The sequence below is a fragment of the Syngnathus leptorhynchus genome, chromosome 7 (assembly GCF_054491065.1).
Source record: "Syngnathus leptorhynchus isolate UIUO chromosome 7, UIUO_Slep, whole genome shotgun sequence".
NCBI lineage: Eukaryota > Metazoa > Chordata > Actinopteri > Syngnathiformes > Syngnathidae > Syngnathus > Syngnathus leptorhynchus.
This window is the reverse complement of record NC_141201.1, coordinates 16,127,436-16,153,250: the sequence shown is the minus strand read 5'-3', so window position 1 is coordinate 16,153,250 and position 25,815 is coordinate 16,127,436. Positions and strand designations below refer to the sequence as shown.

General features: G+C 47.7%; 2 protein-coding genes and 1 long non-coding RNA gene across 3 annotated transcripts in view; 1 reads left to right on the top strand and 2 right to left on the bottom strand.

Moving 5' to 3' along the window:
• Nucleotides 1–1,951: 1,951 nt before the first annotated feature.
• Nucleotides 1,952–6,242, bottom strand: LOC147054895 (uncharacterized). The gene is made up of 3 exons (XR_015066789.1): nucleotides 3,471–6,242; nucleotides 3,118–3,393; nucleotides 1,952–3,028 (listed from the first exon to the last, which is right to left on the bottom strand). It is a non-coding gene; the product is annotated as an uncharacterized LOC147054895 (long non-coding RNA).
• A 10,694-nt stretch (nucleotides 6,243–16,936) lies between these two features.
• The window catches only part of sdhdb (succinate dehydrogenase complex, subunit D, integral membrane protein b), a 30,283-nt gene continuing 21,404 nt past the window's right edge, over nucleotides 16,937–25,815 (bottom strand). The window contains exon 4 of the mRNA XM_085916926.1: nucleotides 16,937–22,856. Coding sequence (XP_085773052.1) covers nucleotides 22,691–22,856 — 166 coding nt within the window. The 3' untranslated portion in view covers nucleotides 16,937–22,690. The remainder of the gene's footprint in view (nucleotides 22,857–25,815) is intronic.
• On the top strand, nucleotides 20,231–21,119 carry LOC147054894 (interleukin-18-like). Its single transcript, XM_085916448.1, has 4 exons — nucleotides 20,231–20,237; nucleotides 20,395–20,534; nucleotides 20,634–20,736; nucleotides 21,109–21,119. Exons 1-4 carry the CDS (start codon nucleotides 20,231–20,233, stop codon nucleotides 21,117–21,119), a joined length of 261 nt encoding a protein of 86 aa, XP_085772574.1.

Genomic DNA, 25,815 nt, shown 5'->3' with positions numbered 1-25,815 from the left:
CGAAAAAAACTAAGAAAATCATCAACGCATTCGTCACCAAACCAATGTTTCTCCAATCTATTTGATTTACAGCAGATGAGAAAAGGTTTGTGGAAACCATCTGTATCTACATAGGTTTCAAAATCGTAGTAGACTACATCTTTGCAAGGTGGATGAGGCTTGATGGGCTGAATGTAACACACGAGGGTTTAACAGAGCATCGTTTTGACTCAAAACCTCGTCACAGACAGTACACCTGTTAACAGGGCAGCGATGTTTAACACCTGTGCCATCAGCTTTCACATAATATTGCAGACCACATTGGATGCATTTTTTGTATGAGCTGCAGTTGCTCATACGATTCGCCACCCGGGCCTCTTTATGTTTGGCAAAGCATTCCTCATTACGACAAGTTTTGTTACAGTCAGGGCAGATGATTTGCTTAAGCCGCTTTTCTTTACAAAACGGGTCGAGACAAACATCACAATGCCCTGCACAACGGTGTTGATGCCAATTCTCGTGCCCCTTATAGCAATGTCTGCAAAAGTAAGCATGACCAACAAATGCCTCTATAGCTTTCACACCATAGAAATGACCCTCGAGTAGTAAGACAAATAAAGTGTCTTCATCTGATGTTGGGTAACGCGTGTCAAAAAAAGTCATCGGACGACAATCCTCTTTTCGATACATTACAATTATTTTCCGTTTGAGGATCTTTTTCAAATTTGTGGACATCCCCTAGAGTCTAGGGCCTAGACTCACAGGTGTCTGGCAATTCAACCCTACACTCTCGTGTAAAAGTCGTGCATGTCTTGTGGCCTGTTTTGCTGTTAGTGTGTTATTTAGCAGATAGGTTAGCGACAAAGCAAAACATAGCTTGTTGTCTTTGTTACGGGGTATGTGTAAATGCCGTTTTTTCAACCTCAAAATTTCTCTGTTGGTACTGTTTACCAGCCTGCGCCGCATTCCACCACCACCTTGTAATGGTGTGACCATTTGCACAACAAGCTCTAAGCTGTCGTCTGCAAGAAGCTCTGTGTTTGATTGAGCTAGACGTTCGAGCATGTCTGTTACATTATCTCTGATAGAGTTTATGTCACTCTTTTGACGGTAGATATGAGGTCTCTCATTACCACCCACTAACTCAACCTGAATCACGTCATCTTGCTGTGCCAGCCTATCCACCTCATGCATGACATCATCGATCTTATCCTCAATCTGGAGGTATAAGGTTGCAAAATCATTGATGTTCGTTTGTGATGGTATATTTAGCTGGTTCCTTACCTCCACATTATTGAAATGCGGTCTGCTAACTACAACAGAACCACCTTGTTGGGAATTGACATTATTCACAAACATATCTGGGTGTGTGTTCTCATCATTAGCATCAATAGCATCTATTTGATGCTCAATTATTACAGAGCAGTTGCTAGGTTGGTGAGGCATGTGTTGAAATGTTGATGTGTCGGCATCGATAGCCTCTATTTGATGATCAATTATTACAGAACAGTTGCTAGGTTGGTGAGGCATGTGTTGAAATGTTGGTGTGTCGACATCGATAGCAGATAGAAGAGGGTCAACAGGATTAACGGGCAACTGGTCAACCATGGGCTGTGTATTTAGATTTCTGATCATAGCTAGCAGGTGCATAGGAATATAAGGACTGATACGGCCGTTGTTATCATTAGCATGGTTGTTTAATTCCTCTATAATTTCTACCAATTGTGGCGGGATCGGTGTAGGACTCTGTCTACCTTCATTCAGACTTTGATTGTTCAAATCATCTACGACAGCTTGTAAATGGGTAAGCATATCGGGGGTTAGGGGGCTCTCACCCCCCGACACAGCAGCATTCATATTGTTGAGAACCAAGAGCAGATCCGACACATGATCGTCAGACGCATCAGCCGATAGCAAATCAATATCATTGTTAACGCTAAGCAAATCTAACTCAGATGCGTCACTTCTTTGGTTTGTGCCCGTTTCAGAACATGGTTGCAAATCTATTTCATTCATGCTTGTTAGGAAATCTGACTCTGTTGACGACAGGTTACAACGCTCCATTATATTTCTTTAAAAAAACACAACAGAAATAGTACAAACAGTGATCTATGTTGATTCAGCCAATTTCGTCAGGATTCGTATAACCCTAAAAGACTCTTGGAGTCGACTTTTGTAAATGCAGTTACCACCACACTCTCGTCTTCTATTCTTATGGTGATGACCCTCGCGTGCTGACTCTCGCGCGCTGTTGGTCTGATGGCTCGCGTTGTACAGTCATCCCTCCTACTTCGCGGCTTCAACTATCGCGGCTTCGCTGTATCGCGGGTTTTCAAAAATAAATTAATGATTTTATCGCAGAAATTTCATCATTTCACGAGGTTTCGCGGCCACTTGAGTTTCTTCATTTTCCTTTAATAATGATAGCTTATGTTTAAAAGTCGTTTTCTTGTTTTGAAATGAATAAATTAAAGAGTCAGTACAGTATACTTTATCGTCACATGTGACTTCAGGGCGTTCTCTCTGTTGTATATTTAGATGTTGTATATTTTGGACTAACTCATGTTCCGTAGTGGGAAAACCCCGGATGTGGGAGGGGGAGCTTCGGGGACGTTCAGTGTTGTGATGTACGGCCAGTGAACTGACTGTGATGAAAGGAATAAAGCAGTATCCATCACGTCGTTGTCCAAACCATGCTTGCTACATCAGAACCTGGAAAATAGTAAAGATATAACACTCTCCACCGGCGGTGGCCTTCATCTGGACATAGCAATACACTGTTAGTCTCGTCGCTAAGGCATGAATGCGGAGCGCACAGTCCATTGATATGAAAGTCCCCTAGCAGCGAGCTGGTTGATGTCAGCGATAAAAATAGAATATCTTCCAAGAATAGCTAAAAAAAATCTAGTTTCTATTTCGCGGAAATTCCCATTTCGCGGGTGGGTCTGGAACGTAACCCCCGCGAAGTAGGAGGGATTACTGTAGATGGCGGCCCAGCGGCTCCTCCTCCTTTCCTTTTGAACCCCACGACTCGTGAAACGGCGTTTGGCTGGAGGGTAGATATTTAAAATCAGTAAAACCGCTATAATAGCAAAAAAAAAAATAGTTAGTCGAATGATAACATATAAAAAAGTATACCTTTAACTTTGTTTGCCGATTCGTGAGGGTGGTTCACACCTTCGTATGCAGTTAAAGCATCCGCCAATTCTGTGTCCGTCAACGCTTCCGGCTCCACCTCCTGCCGGCCTGCACAAGGCCCAATGCTAGCACGTGACTCTGGTGCGCTTGACTCCTGCGGCTCAGGTATTTCGAAACGCCGTTGAGAGACGTCTGCTAATGTCTGTGCTGTTTCTGAATCAGCTTCTGTCGGCAGCCCGTTTTTTCTGATATCCTCTTCGGCGGCGGCTATGAGGTCTGGTACATACATAAAATAAATCTCAAACCAGTAGCATTTATATTAACAACCCTAGATGAATACCACATTCACCCACCGTAGTCTGATTGTGGAAGAAAAACCCCGCTAAGATCATCGTTGAATGGGGCTGTAGGTGAATGAAAAAAAAAAGTATTATAAAGTAGAAAAAATAAGACTAATATATTCATGTAAATAAACTCATAAATCATTTACTTACGAGGATCATGAACATATAAACGATGATATCTATGGCACAATACATAAACATTACATCATGTTTTTACAAATAACCTTAGTGCCTGATAAGCTTAATGTATTAATATTGTTAGGACCCGCCTCTCTAAGCCTCCTTCCAGGACCAGAGGTGCTTCACCTCGCACCTGAGGCCAATCAGCAATTAACCACCTGCAGCTGATCAGCTCAGCAGGGCTGGTATATAGCTGCCTGCTTCCCAGTCACCAGTTGCAGGTTCATGTTGTCAGCTCCAGGGTGAGGATCTCTTCCCAGTCACCAGTTGCAGGTTCGTGTTATCAGCTCCAGGGTGAGGATCGCTTCCCAGTCACCAGTTGCAGGTTCGTGTTGTCAGCTCCAGTGTGAGGATCTCTCTCTAGCTGCTGCTGCTGGATTCCTTCTCGATTTGGATTACAAGCCTCCTCTCACCTGTGGTAATTCCTGACTTTCTGTGGATTTCTTTTTGTGAATTACAAGTCTAGTCCCCCCCGAGTTTTTCCTGTGTGGATTTTTCAAGAGACTAAAGAGACTTACCTTTGTTGCCTTTATTTCCTGAGTTCTCCTAGACTGGCTTGTCTTGTACTCTGAGAAATAAACACGCCTTTGAAGGCTAAGTCTCACTTCCGCTGTGTCGTGCGTTTGGGGTCGAAGACAAACCTTAACAAATATATATATATATAAAAAACTAGCAACACCCACCTTTAACCATCTCGGTACAGTATTCAGCACTCTCCGACTCAGCTGATCAAAGCTTCTGCGCCGGTCTGCTCTCTCAAATGATTGATGGTTGTCTGTCCCAAACTAACTTCAAACTTGGCGGGCGGAAAAGAGCACACCCCCCGGGGTCATGTGATGCGAAAACACTCTGCTAAAGCTAATGATTGGCGGAGGGGCTTGTCTTCATCAGCCCTTCAAACTTGGCTGGGGGGAGATGTCACACCTCCGGGGTTATGTGATGCAAAAAACACTCTGCTAAAACAGAGAAGGCTTGTCTTCATCCATTTACACATTGACTGGTGATACCCCAATACATGCACCACCAGGCCATCAAACACATTAGCATGTTTAGCATGTACACTAGCGTAACATTAACCATGACCAATATGGCGATAGCTAAAATAGCTTGGTAAAGTAAAAAATACATGCCCAGACATGCCTCCGGCCGCGACAACCAATAGGGCGATCTCCCCCCGCGACAACCAGGAAGACTGGCCAAGCTGGCGCCTTTCTGTCTGACGCACAAGATTACGCCTCTGTCTGACATCAGGGGATGTCACAACACGCTGTGACACCAGGATAGAACACCTGACCGGATGTGACACCTGACCCAGGATGAGACGAGCATCACCATGTGACACCTGACCCCACGAGATGGCACCTTTCTGTCTGACATCAGGGGATGTCACAACACGATGTGACACCAGGATAGAACACCTGACCGGATGTGACACCTGACCCAGGATGGGACACCTGACCGGATGTCACACAAGGATGCCATATCAGGATGTGACACCTGACCGGATGTATCACAAGGATGTCACACTCATTAGCATATACACCTGCTACATTTGCATAACAATAGACATCAAAGGAAGCTGCATTGTCTTACTCTCTCTTTCCAGCCATGGAGGTGGCTGGCACTTCCACACTTCCAGCCACGGAGGTGGCTGGCACTTCCACACTTCCAGCCACGGAGGTGGCTGGCTGGCACTTCCACACTTCCATCCTCGGAGGTGGCTGGCTGGCACTTCCACACTTCCAGCCACGGAGGTGGCTGGCACTTGCACACTTCCAGGCACGGAGCATGCTGGCACTTCCACACTTCCAGGCACGGAGGTGGCTCTGACTTCCAGGCACGGAGGTGGCTCTGACTTCCAGCCACGGAGGTGGCTCTGACTTCCAGCCACGGAGGTGGCTCTTTCTTCCTTCCATCCATCCATCCATCCATCCATCCATCCATCCATCCATCCATCCATCCATCCTTGCTTGGCACTCGCTCCAGTGCTTGGCCGAGGTTGTGGAAGCCTAAGTCGGCGTGATCTTGCCCAAAAAGTCCCTCCTCACCTTCAGCTGGAAGTGGAAAAAATCCTCCACCTGCTTGGCCGAGGTTCTGGAAGCCAGCGGCTCGCAGAATGTTGACAAAGTTTCACTGGAAGGAAAAGAAAAGAGGCGTCCGAGTGCGCATTTCACCTACCGCCGATTGTCTGCTAGAGGGAAGCATTACTCCGTCGCAGAATCTGCGCCGACGCACTCGGCACCTAGCGAACTTATGGTACCGGGGCCGGTCTCTGGCGTGCTAAAAGGCCCCCCGAGTGGTAGAAAAAAATCTGACTTTGTCTCTTAGGTCGAAATTAATGCCAACGTAAAAAATGCGCTGGCAGGGGTGGCTGCTGTGCTTACAAAGTGCGCCGGCTGGGGTGGCTGCCAGGTCCCGGAAGCCTGTGCCGGCCTGGCACTTGACCATGGAAGCCCCCCTCAGCTGGAAGTGGAAAAAGTCCTCCAGGGCCCGTTAAAAGTGCTTGGCCGAGGTCCTGGGAGCCTGGGCCGGCCTGGCACTTGACCATGGAAGCCCCCCTCAGCTGGAAGTTCCCTGGGACTGGCCCGGTGAAAATGCTTAGCCGAGGTCCTGGAAGCCTAGTCCGGCCTGGCACTTGACCATGGAAGCTCCCCTGAGCTCCAGCTGGAAGTCCAAAAAATCCTCCGGGGCCCGGTAAAAGTGCTTGGCCGAGGTTCTGGAAGCCTAAGATGGCGCGATCTTGCCCAAAAAGGCCCTCCTCACCTCCAGCTGGAAGTCAAAAAAATCCTCCAGGGCCCGGTAAAAGTGCTTGGCCGAGATTCTGGAAGCCAGCGGCTCGTAGATTGTTCACAAAGTTTCACTGGAAGGAAAAGAAAAGAGGCGTTCAAGTGCGCATTTCACCTACAGCTGATTGTCCGCTAGAGGGGAGCATTACTCCATCGCAGAATCGACGCGAGCGCACTCGGCTCTTGCCGAACTTATGGTGCTGGGGAATGGTGTTTGGCGTGCTAAAAGGCCCCTCGAGTGGTAGAAAATTAACAGACTGTCTTTTAGGTAGAAATTAATGCCAACATAAAAAATGCACAAAGTGCGCTGGCTGGGTTGGCTGCTGTGCTTACAAAGTGCGCTGGCTGGGGTGGCTGCCAGGTCCTGGAAGCCTAGGCCGGCGTGACACTTGACCATGAAAGCCCCCCTGAGCTCAGGCTGGAAGTCCCCTGGGACTTCCATGGCCCGGTGAAAATGCTTAGCCGAGGTCCTGGAAGCCTAGGCCGGCGTGACACTTGACCACGGAAGCCCCCCTGAGCTCCAGCTGGAAGTCAAAGTCAAAGTCCGCTTTATTGTCAATTTCTCCACATGCCAAGGCACACAAAGAGATCGAAATTACGTTTCCCACCGTCCCACGGAGACTAGACACAGTACACAACACTCACATCAAATAGCACAAAGAGTAAAAACGAACAGACAAGAGCAACGAATAAGTAATAAGCAAATAACCCAAATAAACAATAAATAAATAAATAAATAAATAGACAAACAAGAGCAGCAAAATGGAGCAAGCGCGCTAATAGCAGACAGCCAGATCATAGCGCAAAAGAACAGGAGACTGTTCTTTTGCGCTATGATCTGGCTGTCTGCTATGTAGCAGAGGGTGGAGGGAATTCAGGATCCGGACAGCTTGGAGCACGAAGCTGTCTCTGAGTCTGGTGGTGCGGGAGCGCAGGCATCTGTATCTCTTCCTAGAGGGCAGAAGTACAAACAAAGAGTGAGCGGGGTGACTCACATCACACACAATCGCGGCCGCTTTGCGGGTGAGACGGGAGGCGTAAACTTCCTTCAGGGAGGGGAGTGGAGCCCCGATGATTTTACTCGCAGTGGTCACTATGCGCTGCAGGGCCTTCATGTTGTACTCATAGCAGCCACCACCCCACACAGCGATGCAACTGGAGAGGACGCTCTCAATGGTGCCACGGTAGAATGTGGTCATGATGGCGGGAGGAGCACTTGCTCGCCTGAGTTTCCGCAGAAAGTACAGGCGGCGCTGAGCCTTCTTCGCCAGCGACGCAGTGTTGGTGGTCCAGGAGAGGTCCTCACTGATGTGCACCCCCAGGAATCTGGTGCTGCTCACTCTCTCCACCACAGCACCGTCGACGGTCAGCGGCATGTGGCGGGTGTGACCCTTCCGGAAGTCAATGACAATCTCCTTGGTCTTGTTGACGTTCAGCAGAAGGTTGTTGTCCCTGCACCATGCGGCCAAAAGGTCGACCTCCGATCTGTAGTGAGTCTCGTCGCCACCGGTGATCAGACCCACCACAGTCGTGTCGTCGGCATATTTCAGCATGCGGTTGCTGCTGTAGGTCGCAGTGCAGTCATGCGTCAGCAGGGTGAAGAGCAGCCGACTGAGCACGCAGCCTTGAGGGGCCCCCGTGCTCAGCGTGATGCTGACGGAGACATTGTCGCCCACATGCACTACTTGAGGCCTTCGACAGAGGAAGTCTAGTAGCCAGTTGCAAAGGGAGGTACTGAGGCCCAGCTTGTCAAGTTTGCAAATGAGACGCTGTGGAACAATGGTGTTGAATGCAGAGCTGAAGTCCACAAACAGCAATCTCACAAACGAGTCCCTGTTCTCCAGGTGGGTGAGGGCAGAGTGTAGGGCAGAGCAGATGGCATCCTCAGAGGACTGATTGGGTCGGAAGGCAAACTGGAAGGGGTCCACGGTGGGGGGAAGAACAGATCTGACGTGCGCCAGGACAAGCCTCTCAAAGCACTTCATGACGATGGGGGTCAGTGCCACAGGGCGGTAGTCATTGAAGCAGGAAGGAGCAGGATTTTTCGGCACAGGTATGATGGTGGCAGCCTTGAAGCATGATGGGACGACGGCCTGCCGCAGGGAAATGTTAAAGATGTCCGTGAAGACATCCATCAGCTCCTCAGCGCAGTCCTTCAGCGCCCGTCCCGGGATGTTGTCCGGGCCCGCCGCCTTACGGGTGTTGACAGCAGCAAGCGTCCTCCTCACGCTAATGGCAGAGAGGCACAGGGGCTGCTCGTCCGGATGGGGAGGGGTCTTCAGGGGGCAAGTGTCGTTCTGTGCGTCGAGGCGAGCAAAGAAGCTGTTCAGTCCGTTGAGCAGAGGGACGTCGCCCTCGCATCTCTGCGGCGCGGGCTTGTAGTCCGTGATGGTCTGAATGCCTCGCCACAGGACCCGAGCATCCCCGCTGTCCTTGAAGTGGGCATTAATCTTGGAAGAGAACACCTCTTTCGCATATTTGATGCCCCGGGACAGTTTCGCCCTAGCTGATCTCATGCCCGCTTCATCCCCAGCCCTGTAGGCTTTGTCTCTGGCCCTCAGCAGCCCGAGGACAGCCCCTGTCAGCCATGGCTTCCAGTTAGCCCGAGTGACGACGTACTTCGTGAGGGTCACATCATCAATGCACTTAGCGATGTTAGAGGTCACAGAGTCAGCATACTCCTCAATGTCCGTCCGATTGTCGCAAGTGGCTGCCTGCTTAAACATTTCCCAGTCAGTAGTGCCAAAGCAGTCCCGAAGAGCATCAGAGGCCCCCTCAGGCCACACCCTAACTCGTTTGCGAACCGGCCTGGAAGTTCTCACTCTCTGTCTCCTGGAAGTTCTCACTCTCTGTCTGTACGCGGGGGTAAGCAGAACGGTGACGTGGTCAGAAAGTCCGATGTTGGGGAGGGGGGTGGCCTTGAAAGCTCCTTTGTGTGCAGTGTAGATCAAGTTCAGGAAGCTGCCACCACGCGTTGGAAAAGTAACATGCTGGTGAAGCTTTGGAAAGACAGACTTCAGGTCAGCATGATTAAAATCACCAGCGAAGATGATGAGACTGTCACGGTGCGCCGTTTGCTGATCACTGACAGCCTGATACAGTTCATTAAGGGCCGTGATCCTGTCACTTCCAACGTTGGAAGGTGGGATGTAGACCGGGACAAGCAGAATCGCAGTAAACTCCCTTGGTAGGTAAAAAGGACGGCACTTAGCGATCACAAACTCCGCCAGTGGCGAGCAGTGTCTGCATACCACTACAGAGTCCCGGCACCATTTGTCGCGGATGTAGACACATATACCTCCTCCACGCGATTTTCCTCCTTTTTCAATTGCCCGGTCCGCTCGATAGCACGCTAGCCGCTCCAGCTGCACAGCAGAGTCCGGAATGTTGACATTCCGGCCAGGTTTCAGTGAACACGAGCACACAGCAGTTACCCACTGCCCGGTTCGTGGATCTCAGCAGACGAATGTAATCCATCTTGTTTTCCAGCGAACGGACATTCGCCAGAAGAATGGAAGGCACGGCCGGGCGAGTTGGGTTCGCCGCTAGCCTGGCCCGGACGCCTCCGCGCCATCCCCTCTTCTGCCTCCTCGCACACCGCTTCCGACGCTGCTTGTCCGGGGAAGGAGTAGCAGACGAGTCCGGCGATGATTCAGGCCGGAGTAGTCCCCAGTGACTTTAAAGTCCAAAACGCCGCAAAACTCGCTTTCGCCGATGTCGAGCAGAACCTGCCTGCTGTACTTGTAGCACAACGTGGTACGACCAGATGAGCGCATAAAAATGTCTGACAAATACTTATTAAATTAACAAAACACAGATCGGTTGGGACGGAGAGAGGCCGCTGCGTGTGCACGCGCCATCTTGAAAAAATAAAATAAAAAAGTTCCCTGGGACTTCCATGGCCCGGTGAAAATGCTTAGCCGAGGTCCCTGAAGCCTAGGTCGGCGTGATCTTGCCCGAAAATGGCCCTCCTCACCTCCAGCTGGAAGTCCAAAAGAAGATCCAGGGCCCGGTAAAACTGCTTGGCCGAGGTTCTGGAAGCCTAAGACGGCGTGCTCTTGCGAGAAAAGTCGCTCCTCACCTCCAGCTGGAAGTCCAAAAAAAGATACAGGGCCCGGTAAAAGTGCTTGGCCGAGGTTCTGGAAGCCCAAGTCGGCGTGATCTTGCCCAAAAAGTCCCTCCTCACCTCCAGCTGGACTCCAAAAAAAGCTCTAGGGCCCGGTAAAAGTGCTTGGCCGAGGTTCTGGAAGCCTAAGACGGCGTGATCTTGCCCAAAAGTCGCTGCTCGCCTCCAGCTGGAAGTCCACAAAAAGATTCAGGGCCTGGTAAAAGTGCTTGGCCGTGGTTCTGGAAGCCCAAGTCGGCGTGATCTTGCCCAAAAGGCCCCTCCTCACCTCCAGCTGGACTCCAAAAAAAGCTCTAGGGTCCGGTAAAAGTGCCTGGCCGAGGTTCTGGAAGCCTAAGTCGGCGTGATCTTGCCCAAAAAGTCCCTCCTCACCTCCAGCTGGAAGTGGAAAAAATCCTCCACCTGCTTGGCTGAGGTTCTGGAAGCCAGCAGCTCGCAGAATGTTGACAAAGTTTCACTGGAAGGAAAAGAAAAGAGGCGTCCGAGTGCGCATTTCACCTACCGCCGATTGTCCGCTAGAGGGAAGCATTACTCCGTCGCAGAATCTGCGCCGACGCACTCGGCACCTCGCGAACTTATGGTGCCGGTGCCGGTGTTTGGCGTGCAAAAAGGCCCCCCGAGTGGTAGAAAAAAAATCAGACTTTGTCTTTTAGGTCAAAATTAATGCCAACGTAAAAAATGCGCTGGCAGGGGTGGCTGCTGTGCTTACAAAGTGCGCTGGCTGGGGTGGCTGCCAGGTCCCGGAAGCCTGGGCCAGCCTGGCACTTGACCACGGAGGCCACCCTCAGCTGGAAGTGGAAAAAATCCTCCAGGGCCCGTTAAAAGTGCTTGGCCGAGGTCCTGGAAGCCCAAGTCGGCGTGATCTTGCCCAAAATGCCGCTCCTCAGCTCCAGCTGGAAGTCCAAAAAAAGAACCAGGGCCCGGTAAAAGTGCTTGGCCGGGGTTCTGGAAGTCTGGTTCGGTGTGATCTTGCCCAAAAAGCCGCTCCTCAGCTCCAGCTGGAAGTCCAAAAAAAGAACCAGGACCCGGTAAAAGTGCTTGGCCGGGGTTCTGGAAGCCTGGTTCGGCCTGATCTTGCCCAAAAAGCCGCTCCTCAGCTCCAGCTGGAAGTCCAAAAAAAGAACCAGGGCCCGGTAGAAGTGCTTGGCCGGGGTTCTGGAAGCCTGGTTCGGCCTGATCTTGCCCAAAAAGCCGCTCCTCAGCTCCAGCTGGAAGTCCAAAAAAAAGAACCAGGGCCCGGTAAAAGTGCCTTGGCCGAGGTTCTGGAAGCCTGGTTCGGCGTGATCTTGCCCAAAAAGTCCCTCCTCACCTCCAGCTGGAAGTCCAATAAATCATCCATGGCCCGGTAAAAGTGCTTGGCTGAGGTTCTGGAAGCCCGGGTCGGCGTCAATTAGTCGAAATTCGGCCTCGGTACTTCCAGCTGGAAGTCCAAAAATTCATCCATGGCCCGGTAAAAATGCATAGCCGAGGTTCTGGAAGCCTGGGTCGGCGTCAATTAGTCGAAATTCAGCCTCGGTACTTCCAGCTGGAAGTTCGAAAAAAGAACCATGGCCCGGTAAAAATGCTTAGCCGAGGTTCTGGAAGCCCGATTCGGCGTCAATCTGTCGAAATTCGGCCTCTCTACTTCCAGCTGGAAGTCTAAAAAAAAGAACCAGGGCCCGGTAAAAGTGCTTAGCCGATGTTCTGGAAGCCCGGGTCGGCGTCATTTAGTCGAGGTTCGGCCTCTCTACTTCCAGCTGGAAGTCCAAAAATTCATCCATGGCCCGGTAAAAATGCTTGGCCGAGGTTCTGGAAGCCCGGGTCGGCGTCAATTCGTCGAAATTCGGCCTCGGTACTTCCAGCTGGAAGTCCAATAAATCATCCATGGCCCGGTAAAAGTGCTTGGCCGAGGTTCTGGAAGCCTGGGTCGGCGTCAATTGGTCGAAATTCGGCCTTGGTCCTTCCAGCTGGAAGTCCAAAAATTCATCCATGGCCCGGTAAAAATGCTTAGCCGGCCGCCTGGAACTCTCACACGGGGTGGCTGCCAGGTCCCGGAAGCCTGGGCCAGCCTGGCACTTGACCACGGAGGCCACCCTCAGCTGGAAGTGGAAAAAATCCTCCAGGGCCCGTTAAAAGTGCTTGGCCGAGGTCCTGGAAGCCCAAGTCGGCGTGATCTTGCCCAAAAAGCCGCTCCTCAGCTCCAGCTGGAAGTCCAAAAAAAGAACCAGGGCCCGGTAAAAGTGCTTGGCCGGGGTTCTGGAAGTCTGGTTCGGTGTGATCTTGCCCAAAAAGCCGCTCCTCAGCTCCAGCTGGAAGTCCAAAAAAAGAACCAGGACCCGGTAAAAGTGCTTGGCCGGGGTTCTGGAAGCCTGGTTCGGCCTGATCTTGCCCAAAAAGCCGCTCCTCAGCTCCAGCTGGAAGTCCAAAAAAAGAACCAGGGCCCGGTAAAAGTGCTTGGCCGGGGTTCTGGAAGCCTGGTTCGGCCTGATCTTGCCCAAAAAGCCGCTCCTCAGCTCCAGCTGGAAGTCCAAAAAAAGAGAACCAGGGCCCGGTAAAAGTGCCTTGGCCGAGGTTCTGGAAGCCTGGTTCGGCGTGATCTTGCCCAAAAAGTCCCTCCTCACCTCCAGCTGGAAGTCCAAAAAAAGAACCGGGGCCCGGTAAAAGTGCTTAGCCGAGGTTCTGGAAGCCTGGTTCGGCGTGATCTTGCCCAAAAAGCCGCTCCTCACCTCCAGCTGGAATTCCAATAAATCATCCATGGCCCGGTAAAAGTGCTTGGCCGGGGTTCTGGAAGCCTGGTTCGGCGTGATCTTACCCAAAAAGCCGTCTGGGTCGGCGTCAATTCGTCGAAATTCGACCTCTGTACTTCCAGCGGGAAGTCCAAAAATTCATCCATGGCCCGGTAAAAGTGCTTGGCTGAGGTTCTGGAAGCCCGTTTCGGCGTCAATTAGTCGAAATTTGGCCTCGGTACTTCCAGCTGGAAGTCCAAAAATTCATCCATGGCCCGGTAAAAATGCTTAGCCGAGGTTCTGGAAGCCTGGGTCGGCGTCAATTAGTCGAAATTCAGCCTCGGTACTTCCAGCTGGAAGTTCGAAAAAAGAACCACGGCCCGGTAAAAATGCTTAGCCGAGGTTCTGGAAGCCCGGTTCGGCGTCAATCTGTCGAAATTCGGCCTCTCTACTTCCAGCTGGAAGTCTAAAAAAAAGAACCAGGGCCCGGTAAAAGTGCTTAGCCGAGGTTCTGGAAGCCCGGGTCGGCGTCATTTAGTCGAGGTTCGGCCTCTCTACTTCCAGCTGGAAGTCCAAAAATTCATCCATGGCCCGGTAAAAATGCTTGGCCGAGGTTCTGGAAGCCCGGGTCGGCGTCAATTCGTCGAAGTTCGGCCTCGGTACTTCCAGCTCGAAGTCCAATAAATCATCCATGGCCCGGTAAAAGTGCTTGGCCGAGGTTCTGGAAGCCTGGGTCGGCGTCAATTAGTCGAAATTCGGCCTTGGTCCTTCCAGCTGGAAGTCCAAAAATTCATCCATGGCCCGGTAAAAATGCTTAGCCGGCCGCCTGGAACTCTCACACGGCTTGATATTGCTGAAAATTGGCCTCTCTACTTCCAGCTGGAAGTCGAAAAATCCTCCAGGGCCCGGTAAAAATGCCAAGCCGAGCTGCTGGAACTCTGCCCGGGCATCGCTCGCGACAGCGGGCCTGGTTGTTTAGGTACCAGGGGTGATGCATTTAGGTACCAGTGGTGATGCGTTTAGGTACCAGGGGTGATGCGTTTAGGTACCAGGGTTGATGCGTTTAGGTATCAGGGCGGATGCGTTTAGGTACCAGGGTTGATGCGTTTATGTACCAGGGGTGATGCGTTTAGGTACCAGGGGTGATGCGTTTAGGTTCCAGGTGTGATGCGTTTAGGTACCGGGGGATGCGTTTAGGTACCAGGGGTAAACGTTTAGGTACCAGGGGAGCAGTACCAACGTTGGTCTTTAGGTGCACTAGAGTACAATGAGTTGGTCCCCTTAGTTATTGTACTCATTACCTTTCACCCTGATTTCCAAAACATAGAACGAGTAGGGGGGGGGGAGAGGGGCTCACAGCCATGCCAGAGCAACAAATGTCCGCTCCACGCTGGTTCCCCTGTCGGCCACGCATGACGAAAAACGTCGGTCTCCCCCTGGAGCTCAAGAGACAGAATATTTTCTAAGTGCTACCGGCTCTTCCGAGCTAACGTGTCCGCTCCGCGCTGGTTCCCCTGTCGGCCACGCATGACTTAAAATGTCGGTCTCCCCCTGGAGGTCATGAAAAACTTTTGGATTATTTTCTAGGTGCCACCGGCTCTGCGTGGCTTTGGCGTCCGCCCACCGCCGGTTCTCGGGTCGGCCCAGAATGCCGAAAAATGCCGGTCTCCGCCCGGAGGTCCCAGCCGACTCGGTGAATATTTTCTAAGTGCAGGAGATGGTCTGGGCGCATCCGAGCGCCTGGAACTCTGCGCAGGCTTGGTTGAGCGCCTGGCCTCGGTAGTTGAGGTACCAGGGGTGGCCTGGGGACCTCCAGGCGGGGCCTGTGAGAGAGTGAAGCAGAGCGGCTGGAACTCTGGGCCGGCGTGGTTGAGCGGCTGGCCTCGGTAGTTGAGGTACCAGGGGTGGCCTGGGGACCTCCAGGCGGGGCCTGTGAGAGAGTGAAGCAGAGCGGCTGGAACTCTGGGCCGGCGTGGTTGAGCGGCTGGCCTCGGTAGTTGAGGTACCAGGGGTGGCCTGGGGACCTCCAGGCGGGGCCTGTGAGAGAGTGAAGCCGATCGGCTGGAACTCTGGGCCGGCGTGGTTGAGCGGCAGGCCCACAGAGGTGGCACTTCCACACTTCCAGCCACGGAGGTGGCTGGCACTTCCATACTTCCAGCCACGGAGGTGGCTGGCTGGCACTTTCATACCTCCACCCACGGAGGTGGCACTTTCATATTTCCAGCCACGGAGGTGGCTGGCTGGCACTTCCATACCTCCAGCCACGGAGGTGGCACTTCCATACTTCCACACTTCCAGCCACGGAGGTGGCTGGCACTTGCCCATTTAGAGCCACGGAGGTGGCACTTCAATACCTCCAGCCACGGAGCTGGCACTTCCATACTTCCAGCCACGAAGATGGCTGGAACTTCAATACTTCAAGCCACTGAGGTGGTTGGCAGGCACTTCCACAGTTCCAGCCACGGAGGTGGCAGGCACTTCCATACCTCCACGGAGGTGGCACTTCCATACCTCTAGCCACGGAAGTATTAGGCACTTCCATACCTCCACGGAGGTGGCACTTCCATACCTCCAACCACGGAGGTGGCAGGCACTTCCATACCTCCAGCCACGGAGGTGGCAGGCACTTCCATACCTCCACAGAGGTGGCACTTATTTCCATCCATACATCCATCCAGCCACGGAGGTGGCACTGAGTTCCAGGCACGGAGCATGCTGGCACTTCCACACTTCCAGCCACGGAGGTGGCTCTTTCTTTCATCCATCCTTCCAGCCACGGAGGTGGCACTTGCTTCCAGGCACGGAGGTGGCTCTTTCTTCCATCCATCCTTCCAGCCACGGAGGTGGCACTTGCTTCTAGGCACGGAGGTGGCACTTACTTCCAGCCACGGAGGTGGCTCTGACTTCCAGCAACGGAGGTGGCTCTTTCTTCCATCCATCCTTCCAGCCACGGCGGTGGCACTTGCTTCCAGGCACGGAGGTGGCACTGACTTACAGCCACGGAGGTGGCTCTAACTTCCAGCGACGGAGGTGGCTCTTTCTTAAAGTTCCAGTCCCAAAGTCCCAATGATCATCGTCACGCACACATCTGGGTGTGTTGAAATTTGTCCTCTGCATTTAACCCATCCCCATGTGATTTTGATCCATTCCCTGGGGGAGAGGGGAGCAGTGAGCAGCAGCGGTGCCGCGCTCGGGAATCATTTGGTGATCTAACCAAACGGAGGTGGCTCTTTCTTCCATCCATCCTTCCAGCCAAGGAGATGGCACTTGCTTCCAGGCACGGAGGTGGCACTTACTTCCAGACACGGAGGTGGCTCTGACTTCCAGCAACGGAGGTGGCAGGCACGTCCATACTTCCAGCCACGGAGATGGCTGGCTGGCACTTCCACACCTCCAGCCACGGAGGTGGCAGGCACTTCCATTCCTCCAGCCACGAAGGTGGCACTTCCATACCTCCATGGAGGTGGAACTTCCATACCTCCAGCCATGGAGATTGCTGTTTTTTCCATCCATCCATCCATCCATCCATCCATCCATCCATCCATCCATCCATCCATCCATCCATCCATCCATCCATCCATCCATCCATCCAGCCACAGAGGTGGCACTGACTTCCAGGGACGGAGCATGCTGGCACTTCCACACTTCAAGGTGGCTGTTTCTTCCATCCATCCATCCATCCATCCATCCATCCATCCATCCATCCATCCATCCATCATCCATCCATCCATCCATCCATCATGTTTTCTCGTGGTGTTTTAAACACATGATTAATTGTCATGAAATTTCTTTACGCAGGAACTGGACCAAGACTTATTTCATGCTGTCGCTTTTAAAATTAAAGGCGAGCATGTTGAACTTGTCGATGCCACCAACAATTTGAAAAAAGTTCCACTGATTCAGTGGAACGAAAGATTCCCCGATGGACCCAATTTTCCCCCAGAGGGTTTTAAATGGTAATTGTGTTTTATTTTTTGTTCTATTCTTGTTATTCTTGTTACTGGTTTGTTGTTGTGTTCAAAGTGTTTGATTATTAAAGTTTAAAGTTAAATGCACAAAAGTCATTGTTTATTTTTTTTATTAAATTGAATTAATTTAATCAAAATTATAATAATATATCTCACCATTTACTTATATTTAGTTGTCCGTGTATAAATTGTGTTGCGTCATTATATTAAATGTATTAGTTGTATCAATTCAATTAGATCCTTTAATTTTTTTTCGTCCCATATTCGTCAAATACTTTTTTTAATTATGATAAATTATTATTAACTATTCCTAGAAAATACAACTTCTTCGGACATATTTAGTTTTCCTTTCATGGGTTGTCTTGATAACCACATAAGCTGAAACAAAAACCAGAAAAAAAAGTAACTAGGTCTTTACTAAACTTTGCTAAATGTTCAATATGTTGGGTGATAAGCAGTGTTCAACTATCTGTTGATTCTGTCGCTCAGCACCTGGTGGATGTTGAAAATCATTACCAGCAAAGTCATCTGCGTATTTAGGTGACCCAGTTTATTATATTTCCATTGCAAATACGTTCCCTATCTTAATTCTGTCGCTCAACACTGACACCTAGTGGCTATAACCATTACAGCAAAGTCATCCGTGGATTTTGGTGACCCGTTTTAATAAATTATTGCGAATACATTCCCAATCTGTTGCTTGTGTCGCTCAGCACTGACACCTCGTGGATGTTGAAAATCATTACCAGCAACCTCATCTGCCGATTTAGGTGACCCAGTTAACTATTTTGTTAATAGCAAATACCGTAGCTATAGTTTTGTTTTAATATGTAGTTAATGGTATTAATGTATAGTATATGATTTTAATGTATAGTATATGGTATTTTACCTTTTTACCATTTTACCTTACATTTATAACAAGTTTGAAGAGATGTGCATTTTTTTTCATTGGACATGCAATGTAATTCTTTCAACTTTTAAAGAAACTCAATGTTATTTTACTTTTAATGTGGATAGAGGAATTATTTTTGGTGTTGTTTTTGATTTTGCTGCAGATTATTCAGACATCCCCAACGTCAAAGCAGCAGTATCTTTGTCCTCAGCATCCTTATTTTCCACTGGACTTTGTGGACAGGAATGTCTTTTTCGACATGTTCTAACTTTAAACTGTTCATCTTATGCCTAATAACTGCCGCCCAGCATTGACACCTGGTGGATATTAAGTTGTCATGCAGATGTTGTGTTATGCCGAATAAGAACAGATTCAGACTTGATTCTTACTAGCTATCTTGCTGACTGTTTTTTCCTGTTGACTAATATTTCTTGCGTATGTACTGGTTTTACTCGCTTACTGGTTTTCTTGGTTTTTCTAAAATTCAAGATTCAAGAGTTTTTAATCGCCATGTTTGAGCGTGCCAAACAAGGAATTTGACTCCGGTACATCACAGTCTCTGTTCAACATTTAGGTGACTAACAACACTCAGAACGTGTGAAAAATGACAAATTCGCAAACATCCCCTGATCTTAAACTCCCAGGAGGGCAAGGAAAAACTCAAAACTACAACTAGGGGAAATGAGAAACCTTCAGAAAAGACCACAGATGGGAGGGTCCCTTTTCCAGGATGACCAGGCTGCAATGGATGCAGAGAGGACACATAGTACAAACAGTGTAGACAATCCAAAAAAGGTGTGGACAGCAGGATGTTATTGCACAGCAATGACTCTGAAACTGTAAGAGTGGTGTGAGTTCATCAGAGCAACAGCCTAGGGGAAGAAGCTGTCTCTCAATGTACATATTCACCTGGAGTTTCCAATTTTTTTTTAACCTATTTGTATTGTTCCAACTTCAACAGGTTACGCTCAATCCCACTTTATGTATACATCATTCATTTGACAGCGTTTTTCCTTTCTAATTTATTAATTTTGCCACCAATTCAACCCATTTCAACATTTAGCTCATGCATCTTATGCCTACCTACTCTACAACTTCTCACTGAACAATAATTTGAAATTTATAACTTTGAAATTCACGTCAAATCATATGAAATTTGCTTTTTCCTTCTAATTCTTTCATTATTTGCCAAATTCAACCTGTTCCAAGTTTCAACATAATTCTGTAGCATTCCCCAAATCATTCAATAGAATTGTCATATTTTGCACCTAATGCAAAAAGCATTCCCCAAGATATTTTCAGCTTCTTCACCTTCACACGCAATTTCTCCAGAAATTGCAAATTCTAGTTTATTTATTTAATTTTAATACATCATTTTAATCATTTAGTTTATTCAACATCATCATCATAATTAATTTACCATTTTTATTTCATTTAATCATTTTATTTCTCATAATTTAGCATCATTCCACCACATATTGCAATGTTTTTGTCATGGAAGGAATGGAGCAGGGTGACCAAATGCAGCTTGGACAAGGGTTTATTGGAGAAATCAAAGACAGACTATAAGAAGTTCGACTAGGGACAAGGCTAACTGAAGAAAAAGACAAGATAAAGACAGGAACGACGACGACAAACGAGACGACAGACGAGACGACAGACGGGACGACAGACGGGACGACAGATGAGACGACAGACGAAACGACAGACGAGAACAATCCGACAGGGGTATGACACGCAGACAGGACTTATATACGCGACAGGTAATGAGAGGCAGGTGACTGTGATTAGTAATGTAATTTTCAGACTATAAGTCGCGGTTTTTGTCATGGTATGGGTGGGGGGGCGACTTATACTCAGGAGCGACTTATATGTGATTTTTTTTCACAAATTTTCTAAATTCAAAACCCGCGATGTAGTGAAACCGCGATACACGAACCGCGATGTAGCAAGGGATTACTGTCATTTGAACTGCAAGTGATGTCACCCGTGCCGCGCAGCGGTTGTTTACATAAAGGGCATCGTTTATCAAACCATCTCCGGAAATTACGATATCGATATTAACTGAATTGGGATTGCCTTTTTTTGCAGTTAAACCATACTAAGAAGAAAATGAGCTGTAAAAACAACCCCCCCCCAAAAAAAAATAAAAATAAAACTTGACTACCTAATGAATTAAAATGGTAGTTTAAGATTTACAGACACCATGATAGTATATATCAGAACAAATTTATCTGGTATATCAAAAAATCTAATTAGCATTTTTTTGTCTTTAGATTGCCAATTCACTTTCCAATTTTATGACAAATCCTGTCTTAAATCTATGAAGGGCCTGCCTGCCATGCTGTATTCGATTAGAAACAGCTGTAAGATTGTAGTTTGCTGTGACCACCAAAACATTTCCCCAAAGGCTATGGTGAGTATTAACCATATATAGAAATGTCTTGAGTCTTTGTGCCACAATTTGATCTTCAAGCCATTAATAACCCAATGTGCTTTTTTTTTTTAACCACAGGATATTCCAGACAATATTGAAGATGATAATCATGAAGCTTTGTTCTACATGATTCAACTAACTGGAACAAACAAATATATGTTAGAGTCCTCCCGTTACCCACGTGGGTGCTTGTGTCTTCAGCCAATGAAAGATAATACTTCTCATCTCAAGTTGGTCTTTAAAACTCATGAAGAAGATGATCGATGTGAGATCAGGCTTTAGTAATTCTTCATGTTTTAAGAAACAGACCAATTGTTTGGTTCTTAATTTAATAAATTTAGAATAATCTTAAATCTGATGATACAGTGGAGCCTCGGTTTTCGACCACAATCCGTTCCAGAAGGCTGTTTGAGAAGTGAATCGTTCGAATTGCGAATCATGTTTTCCCATTACAAATAATAGAAAAAAAATCAGTTTGAACCAAAAAACAAAAAAACGCCTTTTATGAGCATTTTTTTCATTTGCTCATTTTTGTGCCATCGCGCAAATGCAGCACACCGCTGAACGCGCAACCGTAGCGCGTCGCCGAGCGCGCAACTGCACCGCGCTGGTTGCATTATTGTGACAGAGCGGTCGCTGAAATTTAGAAAATATTTTTAAAGTCCTGATGTACTTTCCAAAATTTAAGTGGACCTCAGTGCGCAGGGAGCTTAATATGGTCCAATCGCGCAACTGCAGCGCGCCGGGCGCTCACTATCGGATTGCTTTAGGAGAGCGTGCTCCCACTTGCTTTCTTTGGAGGGAGGCATGATTACAGTTGATGCAATCTTCAGAGTAACGAGAATGTAATTACAAACGGAGTCAGTTGGCATGCAGGTCCTCTCGGCTCATCTCGCGAGGTTCGACAGCCAAATTTCGTCCGACATCCGAGGCAAAAAAATCTCGATTTTTTTTGTTCGAATACCGATTTGTTCGAGAACCGGGACGTTCGAAAACCGAGGCTCCACTGTACGTAAATTTACACTGCTTGTTTGTATATGCATGATTGATAGCATGCTAAATGCTATAAATACTTTCCAGATGCACAGTACAAATAAACAGAGTAGTAAATATTTCATTTTGCAGCTATGACAGTGGTTCTTAACCTGGTTTTGATCAAACCGTGTGTTCCATGGGGCTAAATCAAGTTTTCATATGTGAAACTCAAACTGGCAGACATGCTGGAACTCAAAAGGGGGTTTCCCCCAAAGTCACACCAATAGGTTTTGTGTCAGGTGAAGCCAAGATGAATTATTATTAGGTATACCTTTATTTGCATTCTTATTTATGAATACTATAAAATTCTGATCAACGATCCTGCAAAATGTATCAACAATGACAAATAGCAGAGGGCTTAGTCTGGGTTCAACTCAAAGGCCATAAGGAATTGTCATGCATGAGTGATGTAAGTGCCAGGACCGTTCTCAGCTCCTCGTTTGTGTATATGTCACGTTAGCATACCGTATCGTTTAGCCTGTTGTTGCTGGTTCATGTCTGTTCTTGGTGTTGGATTTTGACAAATAAATTTGCCCCAAAATTGCGACTTATATATGTTTTTTTTTTTCACTTTATTGTGCATTTTATGGATGGTGCGACTTATACTCCGGAGCGACTTTTAGTCCGAAAATTACGGTACATATTTTTGTGTTGGAAGGTGGCAATAAACCTTTGACCAATATGAAGCATCTCAAATTCAACATTAAAATATAACAACATAGCACATATCAGATGGATTAAAAATCAAAAGGTATCTACACGGAAGACAAAATCCTTTTGTGGAAAAAATAAATTAGATGTCAGAATATTCTGGTCTGTACGATGTGACAGATGTTTTGTGTAAAAATATGAAACCTTGTGAGCTATGATTCACGAAAATATATGACAGTACAGACGAGAAATTGCCCCACTTCATTACATGTTCCTTGCTGATAAGAAATTTAACAACCAGTAATTCCGTTGGAAAAAATTTTTTTTTATATGAAGTACAGTTACACACATGTAAATCGCCGGAAATATTGTCAAAGCTGTATATTTATAGGAATTGACATGAAACATATTTGGGTCATTCATCTGAGTTCCCCAGTCCATATCCATGATTATTTGCTCCAAAGCAGGGTGATGGCTTTGCAGATGCCCACGTCGTTGTAGTTGAAGTAGCAAAGGCCGGCCAATGTGACCGTGGACAGGAGAAAGAGACCCGCATTGGCTATTTTGATCTTGGTGTCACCATGAACGTAATCTGTCAACACCTGCCCGAGACCCCTAACAGGACAAAAATGTGAAAAGTGGGAGTTAATTTCTTATTCCTTCATTCATCTTTTGAAGCGCTTATCCTCTCGTTCATGTTAGACAATTATAATATCTGGCCCCAAACCTTCCATTGGATTACTTTAAATGTTATGTTACAGTCTGTCACAATGTTTGCCTTATACAATGAAAAAACAACAACTACACTGCTCAAAAAAATTAAAGGAACAGTTTTTTATCAGGGTATGGCATGAATTGAATTACACTTTTCTGATAAGGTTTTGGTCAGGCACGTGGCAGAGGGGGTTGTTAATCACTTTCAGCTGCATTGGTGTGGATGGAATTAACAACAGGTACACTAGAGGGGCAACAATGAGATGGTCCCCAAAACAGGACTGGTTTTGCAGGTGGAGGCCATTTCAAGCTCCTTCCTCTTGACTGGAAGCATGAGGCGATTTCTTAACCCTCCTGAAGTTGCGCAGATTGTCCAACTCCTCCAGGATGACACATCTATGCGTGCTATTGCAAGAAGATTTGATGTGTCTCCCAGTACAATCTCCAGAGCATGGAGGAGATTCCAGGAGACAGGCAGTTACTCTAGGAGAGCTGCACAGGGCCGTAGACGGTCCTCATCCCATCAGCAGGACCGATATCCGCTGCTTTGTGCAAGGAGGAACAGGTTGAGCACTGCCCGAGCCCTACAGAATGACCTTCAGCAGGCTACTGGTGTGAATGTTATTGCCCAAACAGTCAGAAACAGACTTCACGAGGGTGGCCTCAGGGCACGACGTCCTGTAGTGTGCCCTATGCTCACTACTCAGCATCGTGGAGCTCGATTGGCATTTGCCATAGAACACCAGAATTGGCAAGTCCGCCACTGGCGCCCTGTGCTTTTCACAGATGAGAGCAGATTTACCCTGAGCACCTGTGATAGACGTGAAAGGGTCTGGAGAAGCCAAGGAGAGCGCTATGCTGCCTGCAACATCATTCAGCATGACCGGTTCGGTGGTGGCTCAGTGATGGTCTGGGGAGGCATTTCCATGGACCGGCGAACAGACCTCTACAGGCTAGAGAACGGCAGTCTGACTGCCATTAGGTATCGGGATGAAATCTTGCACCCATGGTCAGACCCTACGCTGGTGCAGTAGGTCCTGGGTTCCTCCTGATCCATGACATTCCCGGCCTCATGTGGCAAGTATGCAGACAGTATCTGAAGGATGAAGGAATTGACACAATTGAATGGCCCTCACGATCACCTGATCTAAACCTGATAGAACACCTTTGGGACATAATATTTCGGTCGATCAGACGCCGTCAGGTTGCTCGTTAGACTTTGCAGGAGCTGTCAAACGTACAGCCCGCGGGCCGGAACCGGCCCGCCAAGGGGTTCAGTCTGGCCCGGGGGATAAATCTGCATTATTAAAAAAAAAAAAAAGAATAAACTTCATTTTCTTTTGAATCTGCAGTTCCTATATTGTCCGCTAGGGCGCTGCGGCGGAACTAACAGCAGAGTGAAACACTGATTGGTTCTATCCCTTTACCCGCTTTTTCTGTTGACGCTGGCACCCTCATCAGCGAAATGTCACTGTCAAAAAAGAGAAAAGTGGACACAGAGTGTCGGATTTTTCAGGAAAAATGGACCTCTTCCTATATGTTCACGGAGGTGAATGGGAAACCTGTGTGCCTGGTGTGCATGCAGCAAGTTTCGGTGCTTAAGGAATACAATGAAACTCAGCATGGTGAGAAATACAACCGCTTGCACGGAGAAATGAGAAAACAGAAGGTAAATGAAATGTTGGTGAGTCTGTAGAAACAGCAATCTGTTTTCACCCGGAGCCGAGAGGCCAGTGATGCTGCGGTGAAAGCCAGCTATCTAATTGCTAGCCAAATAGCATTAGCATCAAAGCCATACTGTGAGGAGGACTTCGTCAAAAACTGCATGCTGAAGGCTGAGGTAAGATGGTTAAGCAGAGGTGCTGTGCTGAAGCGCTTCTTTGATCTACGTGGGGAAATCGGACAATTCATGGAGAAAAAAGGAAAACCTGTTAAGGAATTACAGTGCCCACTATGGCTGATGGACCTTGCATTTATGGTTGATATTACAGAGCACTTGAATAATCTGAACAAAATGTTGCAAGGACGCAAAAAAATTGTAACACAGTATTATGACAGCATTCTCAGTAATGAACATTAATAAAACGAAGCTGCGCTCAAAGCTCACACATAAGCACTTAAATGAGATTCTGAAATTGGCTGCTACTCAGGACATGATGCCTGATATTGATGCACTTGTGCAGGCTAAAAGATGCCAAGTTTCAGGGGCAAATACTGAGCAATCCTATGGAATGCTGCTTTCAACGTTGCACTATAAAAACAGCTGTGGATGTTTGCTGTAGTAATTGCTGTGAAAGTCAGTGCTAGTCAGTAGCAGATTTACAACAGAAGAGTTTTTTGAGTAAAATATTATTTCTTATGCATGCCATATGTTATGTATGTGAGTTATTTTTTATATGTATACATTTTATGCATTAACAAAGAAGGGGACAAATTTACTTAAACAAATTTCTGTTTAAAACAGCTGCCACTTAAGATTTCAAGTGTGTGGAGTCAATTCATGTGTTCAGAATTGCTTCCCAGATGTGGAAAATGGGTTTTAAATCATTTCTAAATTTTGATGTGTTTGATGTATTTTAACATGCAGGACAGTGTTTTTAAGTTCCACAAAACTGTGACTAAATGTTTTGCAACATTGTACAATCACTGTGATCAGTTTTCATGCATAATGCACTTAAATAAATGTTAAACTGAGTAAAGGTGTTGTTGAAATTGCACATACTTTTCTTAAAAACTCTTAAGTTGTTCATAATATATTTAGTAAACGGACAATTTATTTAATATAACAATTTTATCATTTACTTCTTCTCCTTTGCACTAATACAAAGAAAAAAGTGGACTTATTGTTACTTCTATGTAA